This window comes from Prionailurus bengalensis, chromosome D4, assembly GCF_016509475.1.
Source record: "Prionailurus bengalensis isolate Pbe53 chromosome D4, Fcat_Pben_1.1_paternal_pri, whole genome shotgun sequence".
In the NCBI taxonomy this organism is placed as follows: domain Eukaryota; kingdom Metazoa; phylum Chordata; class Mammalia; order Carnivora; family Felidae; genus Prionailurus; species Prionailurus bengalensis.
In genome coordinates, this window is record NC_057359.1 from 45,693,917 (window position 1) to 45,705,096 (window position 11,180).

The window sequence follows — 11,180 nt, forward strand, 5'->3', positions numbered from 1 at the left end:
AGTCTCCCCGTGATTCCTCTTGCTCTGTAGCGATTTCATCATACTCACCTCGCGGGTCGTGTGTTTTCTGCTCTTGGAATCCGAGCCAATCAAATCTGCTTGTAATCTTCCAGGAGGTCTTCGAAAGCAATGTTTCCAATCGTGCTCTTCTCATTTCAAGGGATTGTGGTGCACGATGTGATCGCATCACTAAATTTTTTTAACATTCAAAATATCTACACGATAGCTATGAGAATGTTATATGTATTATCTATAACATACATATAAAATACATAATGTTATAGCTTTCTCTGTTATGGGTTTCCCCCATCCTCATTTTTTTTCTTTTCACATTAGAAGAAAGGTTTTTTTTTTCTTCTAAAATCTTTCAGATATTTTAACAATAGTTAAAAATGTTACTTATGTGTATAAAGTAAAGGGGACATCTGCCAGCTTCCTCTCCCTACCCCCAAATGAGCCCTGAATTATCTTCTCTCTGACCACTAACAGCATAGATGGGGTTGAAGACTGTGCTGGTTCTCTCTTGGGTTACTCTCACACTCCTTCCTTTTCTGGAGTTGTAATGAGGCACAGCAGGTGTAGACCAACAGCAACAGATCTATAGTCAACCCAGGTCAGATTTCTTAACTTCTGCTGTGAGGGCATTCACCATGAAGAATCACAAGGTTCAGTAGGAAGGGACAGAAAGGGGATTCTTACAGGGTTTGAGCTTGGACTACATAATTCTAAGGGAATCAGGGAAAAGAATATCAGCGCTGGACCCAAGTGCTTGAGCTAGTATGTACTGGTTTTACCCTGGATGTTCTAGGAACACAGTGGAGCTGGGGTAGTCACTGGTAAGAAAGTAAAACTCACTTACAGCTGAGAGGGTTGTGTCTTATTGGCCACATTCCTTTGCCAACAGGTCTGAGAAGGATACCCAGGATTCCTCTTTCCTTGGAAACTATAATGCCAGGATAAATGTGGAATGTAGTGTATGAAAACCCACTATACAAAGCTTTTCAGGTGAGCTGGAAATTGGGTTGCTGCTCTGTTGGGTCAATTTCCATGTGGCTGAGCCATGTAGCTCAGAAACTTCAAAAAGACGATAATCAGATATATGATATCAGACACATAGATACTCGTCTATGATGTGAGAGGACAGTGCTTCTCAGTACCATGTCCTCAATATTAATAAAACCAGTTTTTACGGCTTGAATGCCCAATTTGGGCAGAATAGAATTATTGGGACTATGGTATAGGTTAGGTCTGGGGTGTGAAGTCATTCCGAGGGGGTGGACAAGGCTGTTACGGAGTTACGTTATTGCTGAGATTTTTCTCTGTGACTCTGGTCTCCTGAAAGCCAGCAGTGGGGCAGTTATACAGAAATGTGGACTAGAGGGAAAGCACTCTTTCTATGCAGGCATGGAGCTGAGCAGTCACAGGTTGTACATGTTTCTTGTGCCTGATACCACCATCTGTGGTCATCTCCCTAACAGCATCCTCAACATTTCTATGATGGAGTTTTCAGAAACTGCCCATTTCTTCAAATAGAACAGCTTGGTCCTGCGACATCACAGAAGTGTAATAACTACTCCAGGGAAGTGCTATTGTGGCCCAGAATCATCAGTTGTCTTAATGATTTTTTCTTTAAAGAGAACATTCAGCCAGCGACTTGTCATTCAGGACCGGTCTTAGTAAGAAGTCACCTGTTTTCAGTCATATCCCTCCCAAGGAAAAGAATGCTTAATGTATGAATGTAGGAGGATATTTTAATCTGAGACAATGTTTTGGAGAATTAGAAAATGGGGAGTTATGCCACTCTTACCATTCCCACGGCCAAGAAACACGCTTTCTCAAAGAAAGCCCATGGATGGTACTCTAAAGAATTTGGATATCTGTATTACACGTGTGTGTGCCTGTGTACATATGTTGCTGTTTAGGCTGAATGAAAGCTGTGTGGCTAGAGCAGTGACCTGATCCCTGGAATCCACATGGGCAAGCCCATATAAAAAGCTCTTAGAATAATATATTTATCAGATTTACTTTTACCTGGATTATCGCATATTATATCCTTTCTGCTGTTGAAAAGATTTACTGTGTAAGTGTCTTCATGATAAGGCTCTCTGCTAAAAAAAATTTAAGAAGAATGGGGAGTGTACTCCCCCGCCCACCCGAAAAAGGGGCATGCGGTAGTGAATGTGGTTGCTTAGACAAAATGTTGCAAACCTTTGATAATAGTCATAATTATATGAATTTATCAATAAAATAATGATCAAAGCAATTTACATGTATATTTTTATGTGATGTCAAAAAATACATTCTCCCTGATAACTGTCCCACTGTATCCACCAAAAGTTACCATAGGTTTTGTATATTTAATTATGTAATGAGTATGATGTGAAGCCTTGAAGTTTCCCATATGCTACCAAAATTTCTCATGGCTTTTGTCATTACTGGGGTCTTGCTGTTGTCGTTTGTCTTTAAGGAGATACATTTTCTGCAATCTATCTAAAACGAGGACTTTTGGGGCGCCTGGGTGGCTCAGTCGGTTAAGCGGCCGACTTCAGCTCAGGTCATGGTCTCACGGTCTGTGAGTTCGAGCCCCGCGTCGGGCTCTGTGCTGACAGCTCAGAGCCTGGAGCCTGTTTCGGATTCTGTGTCTCCCTCTCTCTGACCCTTCCCTGTTCATGCTCTGTCTCTCTCTGTCTCCAAAATAAATAAACGTTAAAAAAAAAAAAAAAAATTTAAAACGAGGACTTTTACTTTCAACCAGTAGATGGCAGAATAATATCAGTCCCTAGAAAGTGGGGACTGTTCGCAAGCAAATAGAGGAACTAACCTATTCTTGGTTAAGGAACTCAACTTCAACAGTTCTGCACTGTGTGCACTTACATTTAATGAGCAAAATCAAGAATGTCTCTCTTTAACAAATAAATTATCAAACTATAATTACCTCTATTAAAATCACCTGCAAGACACAATGCCTTGTGTCACTACTATAATTGTGCTGGAAGCATAAACTAATGTTTTTAGTTACGAGACAGATAATATGAAACAAGGTTTTTTATACTCTGCAGATAACATAATTATCTAAGGTGGAAACACTAGAGAATCAACCCAAAAATCTGTTACAAATCAATGAGAGTAACATTTCATCCAAAAACTTAAGAATCAATGACAGTAATGATGACAGAAAACCAGCATGCTTCAACTATGTATTTCCCACTATAACTGCAATAAAGTCTGGAATACAAGATGAAAACAAAATCTCATTCAAAACAGCAATCTGTATACCAAAGACAATTTGAATAAAAGGTCATTGGAACTGAAGAAAGAGACCCTAAATGACCCATATAAGATTTTATTATACAATTTTAAAAAGCCTAAAAATTCAGTGAGAAAGTGAAAATTATTCAAAAAGTGGTGATGGGACAATTGGATAACAATTTGAAAACATACATTAGATTTCATGCCAGAAGTCTAATAAAAAATCATATTCATAATAATATAAAATACTGGGATAATTGTACCATATCATGGAGGGAAAATATGCAAGAAAACATTTAAAAATGACAAAGGAAAAAGTAATTTCACCACATTACAAAAAAAACCCCAAAAAACCTTGCATGTTAAGACATATACTCAAAGAAAAAAGATGGGGAAATACTGTAATTAGACACTAATATTAACATAAAAGGATTTTTATAAATTTGTTTTAAAAATTCATCTTCATTTCAATCAGAAAGAAGAAAAGCTATCTGAACAGAAGATAAGCAGTAAATGCCACCTTAGCAAGTTAAGAATTAGCACTGATAAAGCAATAGGATAAAGGGCAAGAAATGTGACATCAGTACTATGTAAAACAAAACAAAACAAAAAAACAGCAAAATTATCACTGAGAGTTCAAAATGCAAAAAAGATGGACATATTTGGCTGTGTCAAATTGAATGGGTGAAGGTGGTCAGAGGGTTCAGATTTCTAGTTATAAGATAAATGAGCCCTGCAGATGTAATGCACAGCAAGTGACTACAGTTAATACAGCTGTGTACACGAAAGTTGCTAAGAAAGTAAATCTTAAAAAGTTCTCATTTCAGGAAAAAAAATCGGTAACTATGCGTGGTGATGAATGTTAATTACACCTATTGTGGTGACCATTTCACAGCATATACATATTATCAAATCATAATGTGAACGTGAACTAGCATATGTTGATTATATAGCTCACCTTAAAAAGTTGAGTAGACCTGCCCCCACCAATTAAGAAAAAAAAAAGTCTTTGTAGCAGATAGGACATTTAAAGCAAAAGACAGGAAAAAATGACTCACAAGAATGCACCTGCTCAATAAGCAAAAGATTCAGTGTTGTCAGTAATTGAAAACATATAAACCCAAACCAGGAAGGTAACTAGAACTGCAAAGATTTCCTTTGAAATAATCACTAAACACATTCTGCTGGAAAATGCACATGGGCGCATCCTCGGAAATATTTTTCAAGAACCTAAACTATTTGACTTAGATTGTACTTCTTTAGAATTTATCAGAGTCAGACATGGACAAAATTTTATGTAGGAATATAAAATCTTGCTCAATTTATAATGGTGAAAATATAAGGTAGATATTTAAATATACACTTACTGGGAAATGGAAAATATATGAAGGTACATTCGTGAGTGGAAAATTGTACAGGCATTTAATACTTTCTAAGAAAATAACCTATAAAAATCAGTAAGATAAGGGGCACCTGGGTGGCTCAGTCGGTTAAGCGGCTGACTTTGGCTCAGGTCATGGTCTCATGGTCCGTGAGTTCGAGCCCCACGTCGGGCCCTGTGCTGACAGCTCAGAGCCTGGAGCCTGTTTCAGATTCTGTGTCTCCCTCTCTCTCTGCCCCTCCCCCCATTCATGCCCTGTCTCTCTCTGTCTCAAAAATAAATAAACGTTAAAAAAAATTTTTTTTTAATCATTAAGATAAAACTGAAGTAAAAAATTGTCATGCAAAATGATGCCAATTTTATTATACCCACTATCGTTTACTAAATGCTTCTCTGTGCACATCTTATGCTAATCACTTTGTAACATTTTCTACTTATAATTTTGATAGAGATACAATTATTAACACCCACCCTAATTTCACATACTAAAGGGGAAACTCAAGCTTTGAGAGCTTATTTATCCCAGGGTCTTTCAGTTACTTAAACGGGTGAGCTGGGGATAGGACATTGGTTTCACTGCTTTTTTTAAATTTTTTTTTTCAACGTTTATTTATTTTTGGGACAGAGAGAGACAGAGCATGAACGGGGGAGGGGCAGAGAGAGAGGGAGACACAGAATCGGAAACAGGCTCCAGGCTCTGAGCCATCAGCCCAGAGCCCGACGCGGGGCTCGAACTCCCGGACCGCGAGATCGTGACCTGGCTGAAGTCGGACGCTTAACCGACTGCGCCACCCAGGCGCCCCGGTTTCACTGCTTTTGACAGATTTCTGTAGTTTTGAATGAAATGTTCTGCAGGAGCATAGTTGGGTCTTTATAATCAAAACCAGGTAATTTTAATTACAAACCAGAAAAATTTGAACATGATTGAATGTGTTTGGTTTGCAGGTAAACTACAGGAATTCTGTTGACAAGAAGGGAAAAATATAAGTATGGATTTGCCGGAGTAAAAATAGAATGTTTTTCTTAATGCACATGTATTTGATAATTAGGAAAAAAGCACATTATTTACTATTTTATACACATTTTGTAAAACCTGGAAAGTCATGATAGCAGCATGTGTCTTTGAAAGTTGAATTTATTTCCTCTTACCATCCAGATTTTAGGTTAGGGTCTGGCAGATTTGAAAAATATTTGATGTCTGTACATGTGTATATGCACAATATACCCAATATTAACAGAAATTACCATTGACATATGGAATCATTGATACCTTATACTTTTCACTTTTATTTTCCTATACTTTCTATAATGCTTCTATAATACTTCTATAATCAGAAAAATATAATTTTTAAACTTAGAAAAATGAAAATAAGAAATGTTAAGAAATGTTTAATGTACTTGGAGTTTATCCTTTTTTCATCTTTTCTGTAAAAAAAAAATCAGCTCCAATCATTTCAAAGCTACTGAAGTTTTCTTTATAAGCAAGGAATTCCGGATGTAATTACTAGTATTTGAATAGCATCAGTCAGCTATTTTATGATTGCCAAGAGAGAGGTCAACTGCAGAAAATTATAAAGTGAAAGGATGAGAGGTGGAGTGTGTGAGGCTGCAGGCAGGGGATGTAGGGGGAGCAGTTAGGCAACATTTAGCTAATTACAAAGCAACAGAGTCAAATGTAACAGAAGGCAGAAACCTTTTTTCAACAAGGCAAAGAGAAAAGCTTGTGCTTTTAGAAGGCAAACAGGGCAATACCATCTCAGCCTGTCAGAATTGGCGCCAAAAGAGTCATACATCAATACTAGGTAAAAAATAAAGGAGGGATGCCTGGCTGGCTCAGTTGGTAGAGTACGCAACTCTTAATCTCTGGGTTGTGAGTTCAAGCCCCAGGCTGGGTGTGAAGCCTACTTAAAAAATAAACATAAATTTAAAAAAATAATAATAAAGGAACTATAGCAGAATTATCCCTAAAAGGTCAAAATGCAAAAGGATGGACAAATTTTACCTCAAAAATTAACTAAATGGCCCTGCCTTTGTAAAACTGCAATAGATTGAGAAAATGAAATCGATGCAAGCAAATGCCAGTTAAATTACATTTATTATATAGAGAGCCTATAACTTGGTATGAAAAAACAAAGCAACTCCAATAGGTATCATCAAAAGGGTAAAAGACATGAACATTCAAACACAGGAAACACAGCTACTCAAAAGAAACCACACAAATATTTAACCTTATTAATAAAGAAATGATTGGGATGCCATTTCTTGCTTATTCAATGCACAAAGTTTACATCAATTTCTACTTTTTCTATTTTCTAAATGTACTCAATGTGCTACTTTTAGTAATAAAAAATTAGTCATTTAAAAAAACATAGAAAGTATGAAATTTTCTGCCAATGCAGAAATCATAAAAAGCATTAAAATGAATCAACACTTGTATGGGCAGTAAGGTTCAGATCCCTGGAAGCCAATTCCTCTTGTCTTGGTTCCTGAGTTTTATTATGGGATTGTCAATAAAAAGATTGTTCCTGGTTTATACTATGACAACTTCCCAAGTGTAGGGATATACATATTCATATGTATGTCAAAGTACATATGTAAATTTTTTCTTCAGGTAGGCAATTATTCTAGGAAAGTACCTCTCCAGAATCACTCACTACATAAAGAGGACTCCTTTTGCTGAAAAAGTCTCACTAGGATCTCCCCATGTGATTCGCAACCAGGAGGGATGCCCTTGGTATTTTAAAGACTGAACATCGACTTTAGTACTGCCTGAAAGACAGCAGAGTCCTAAGCTTTCTGTAGCTGGCTTCTTAGGGAATCTGAAGTTGGTCCTGTTCTTTAGACATAGCCAAAAGGACATTATTCTGATTCGACACAGAACTGACTGTATCTCTCCTGCTCAAATCACAGCCTTGAGGCAGATCACACAAAGCTGGAGCAACCACCCCAAATCAAATGATCATGTTAGAATGACTAAGTCGGGAAACCGAACTTAAAACCCTATAGTTTTGTTCAGCATACTCCTTTCTCAGCTGTCTTCATGTAAGTTTTACTGAATAAAAAGGTAGAAAATAGCACAGCTTACATTTACTCAGCTAAACCAATTCTCAGAAACCTGAACTTTGCTAAATAACCTGTATAAAAGCAACTCCACAGAATTCACAAGCAGAAGAAGTGAAAGAAGTTTCATCTGAAGTGACAATTTAGTCAAATGACAAATTTGGTGGTCAATTTAATCTGTTGTAGCCCTTATCTGTCTCAATTTAGTATGACTCTACAGACACTTATTCTCTGGTACTGAATTCCCATTTGAATATAAATAGCTGCTAGGTACAACAAAAAATTAATTTAAAAACGATTTCCCTACAGATGAAATATCAATTTAAAAATTAGATGTGCCTGTGTGTGGACATACGAATGTATATACACATGTATGTATGTGTGTGTGTGCGCGCACACGACCTTATATTTTCTCTCTCCCTTTCCCTCTCCAGAGAGAAATACAAAACCCTGACTTAGGGCTTTACTGTTTATGTCTAAGAAACTTCACATATTCTGAATGTACTCACACGATCTGGTGAATTGGCAACGATGTCAAAAACTATATGAAAAAAGGGACGTAGGTAATAATATTTGGCGACCTTTTATTTTAGGTTAGAGCAGGCAGCCTCCCTTTGATGTTTTGAAGTCAAAGATGAAAACTCTCCACTTTGAAGCATAATGAACACAGTTACACATTTACTACGATCACCTACAATTTGACTTACACAACACCACAAAGACATCTAAAACAGTTCGCTACCTATCTTCTTACATCTGTTAAAACAGCTGGCTATGTTGAATACATTTTCAGAATACATTTGTTAACCATATGATAAACACACTAAGCCAAACAATACAAATAACATCAGTTACCACTTATCTAATTAACTGTACCAATCGCTGTAAGAAGATAACAACTGAAGGGGAAGTGTGAGATCATCCATGATGCGCTGTAAAGGTATTACATTTTAGTCCTAAGAATGATCTGAAGGTGCTGAAAGAGGTGATTCTCTAGAAGGTGACCCAGGGTTTTCCTCAGGTGGAAAAACTGTGAGAGTACAAGCTCGAATGCCACCAAGAGACTCTGGAAGGTCAAAAACTTTATGCCACTCATCCTTCTCTGGGTCATATTTCTGGACAATTTCTACCATACAACGATTATTCCAAGAATATCCACCTACAACATAGATTTTATTTTCAAAGACGGCAACTCCCACATCACTTTGACCTCTTAACATAGCAGCAATTGGAGTCCACTGGTCCAGGGTTGGTGAATAGTATTCACAGCTTAGAACATCATCATAATCGCTTGTTCCTCTGAAGTGATTGCCGCCAATGACATAGAGCTTGTCTCCAACTGTACACATGCAGTGCAGACCTCTGACTGTAGTCATTGGAGCCTTCTGTGCCCATTTGTCTGTATCTGGGTCAAAACACATAAGCTCATTTTGGAAAGTGTCATGAGTAATTCCTCCTGAAATATACATTAAGCCTCCATACACTGTTCCGGCATGGCCATAGTGCGGTTCACTCATCTTTGCAACATAGCTCCACTCGTTCATCCTTGGGTTGTAACATTCTACTGTGGCCAGCTCACCAGCTGCACTGCGCCCACCAACAGCATATAAATGTCCCTTGAGAGCACTCAAGTGGAAGAATGTGCGCTTTTCGTTTAAAGATGCAACCTGCATCCATTTGTTATACCGAGGATCAAATCTGAAAACTGTATCGACAGCAGTCTTTCCTTTCGTGTCATAATTACTCTGACCACCGACTACATAAAGAAAGTTTCCAATGACAGCAATACCATGCTGGTAACGAGGAGCATCCATGGGGGCTAAAGATCTCCATTCTTGTGCCCTTTCGTCATACATCCGCAGTTCTTTACTGACAACCAGCTGCTGCCTCAAAACTCCTCCTAATGTGACCAAGTGCGTCGAGTCAGATCGAATGGCAGTTCTATCTGACTGCATCACTGGCTGCATGTATGGCATCATTTGGTAATTGCTAGCTTCTAAAAGCAAATTCACACAGGTATTGTCTGTTCTCATGAAATCTACTGTCTGCACGTAATTGATGAGATCCTGTGGTGTCATCAATGGAAATCGAATATTCTTCATTAATTTTGCAGCATAATCCATCCGAGGGTCTTCCAACCTTAGCCAGCGACAGGCAGCCTTGAAGAGCTCAAGTTCAGTACAGTGCTTAAGACTATTACTGGAAAGCACAAAGGCAAGCCGTTCAAAAGGGAGTTTTAGAAACTCTCCAGTACTCAATAATGCAGGAAAATTCTTCAGGATGAAATTATTGACATACTTATCCACTTCTATGAGATTGTAGGTGTTAGCAATTCGTCCAACTTCAACGCAGTTATCTAAAGAGACTCCCGAAATAAGAAATACTTTACAGAAGTCCAAAACAGGTAAGATTTGTAAAAAGCTGGCAGCTTCAAGCGTGTCCTGAAGATTGTCCATATTAAGAGAAAGTTTTGCAGTATAAATAAAATCAATTATTTTCTTCAGACCAACCTTGTTCACCCCATGAAGCTTAATGCACATTAGATCTTGTTCTTTCATTCCCCCCGTGAACATTGCCTTGAAATAATCGCTAGCAGACGCCATCATAGCTCTGTGAACGGGGAAGATTTCATCTCCATCACCCGGTACCAGTGTCACATCGCAAAGCAATCCTTCTATTCTAAGCTGATCAAAGCCTTGCAATACCACCGAACTGTGAGTATTGCTGGTAAAAAAACGTGTGGTTCCTGCCTTGCAAGGCTGCAAATGGGCGGAGACGCCCATTTCGCCGTTACCAAGAGACACTTTCATGTGTGAAAGCCTTCCTTTTGCACAGATCTGTGCCGGAGAAAGAAGTTATAATCTGAAAGCTTTCAAGGAAACGAGGCCGTCCAAAGAGCCGGGGAGCTCGCTTTCCTTATCAAGGGCAAGCAGTCCCCGCGGCACCCCTCAGATCACACCAGTCAGTCATCCACTGAAAACTGTCCGATAGCAGGACCACAAAGGGCTGTGGACCTCAAATCTGACTGTCACGCAGATGATTCATCACCAGAAAGCTGTTAAGTGACCCGGTTCACCTGGTCCGTCCGGCCTGCGCTGCCGCTCCTCCAGCAGTTCCGCTCCGGGCCAAGGGGGAGGCGCCGCCACGTACTGCGGCTCGCTTGGCGGCGAGGCCGGCCACCTCAGCGAGCGGCCCGCGGCGCCCTCCGCTGTCACCAGAGCGTCGCGGCGGCTACGGAGAGCTGTGTTAGGACGAGGGCCTGGAACGAGGGCCTGGCTTGAGCCCGGGCCTGGAACAAGGGCCTACCCCGGACGCCGAGCCGCTCCTTCCGGAAAGGCCTCGTCCCAGGATCCCCAGGGCTAGGAGCGGCCGCGGTAGCTACTGCGGCTGCGCAGCCGTCCGACCTCGTCAGTGGGCGGACGTATGGGGGATGGGGAGGAAGGACGGGGGAGACGCAAAGGGCGGGGGTTGGGGAAGAGGAGGGGTGTGG

General features: G+C 39.6%; 1 protein-coding gene across 1 annotated transcript; it reads right to left on the bottom strand.

Annotated features, from left to right (window-relative positions):
• Positions 1 to 6,706: 6,706 nt before the first annotated feature.
• Positions 6,707 to 10,972, bottom strand: KLHL9 (kelch like family member 9). The gene has a single exon (XM_043567380.1). The coding sequence runs from the start codon at positions 10,498 to 10,500 to the stop codon at positions 8,647 to 8,649; it is 1,854 nt and encodes a 617-aa protein (XP_043423315.1). The 5' UTR covers positions 10,501 to 10,972; the 3' UTR covers positions 6,707 to 8,646.
• Between the last annotated feature and the right edge of the window lie 208 nt (positions 10,973 to 11,180).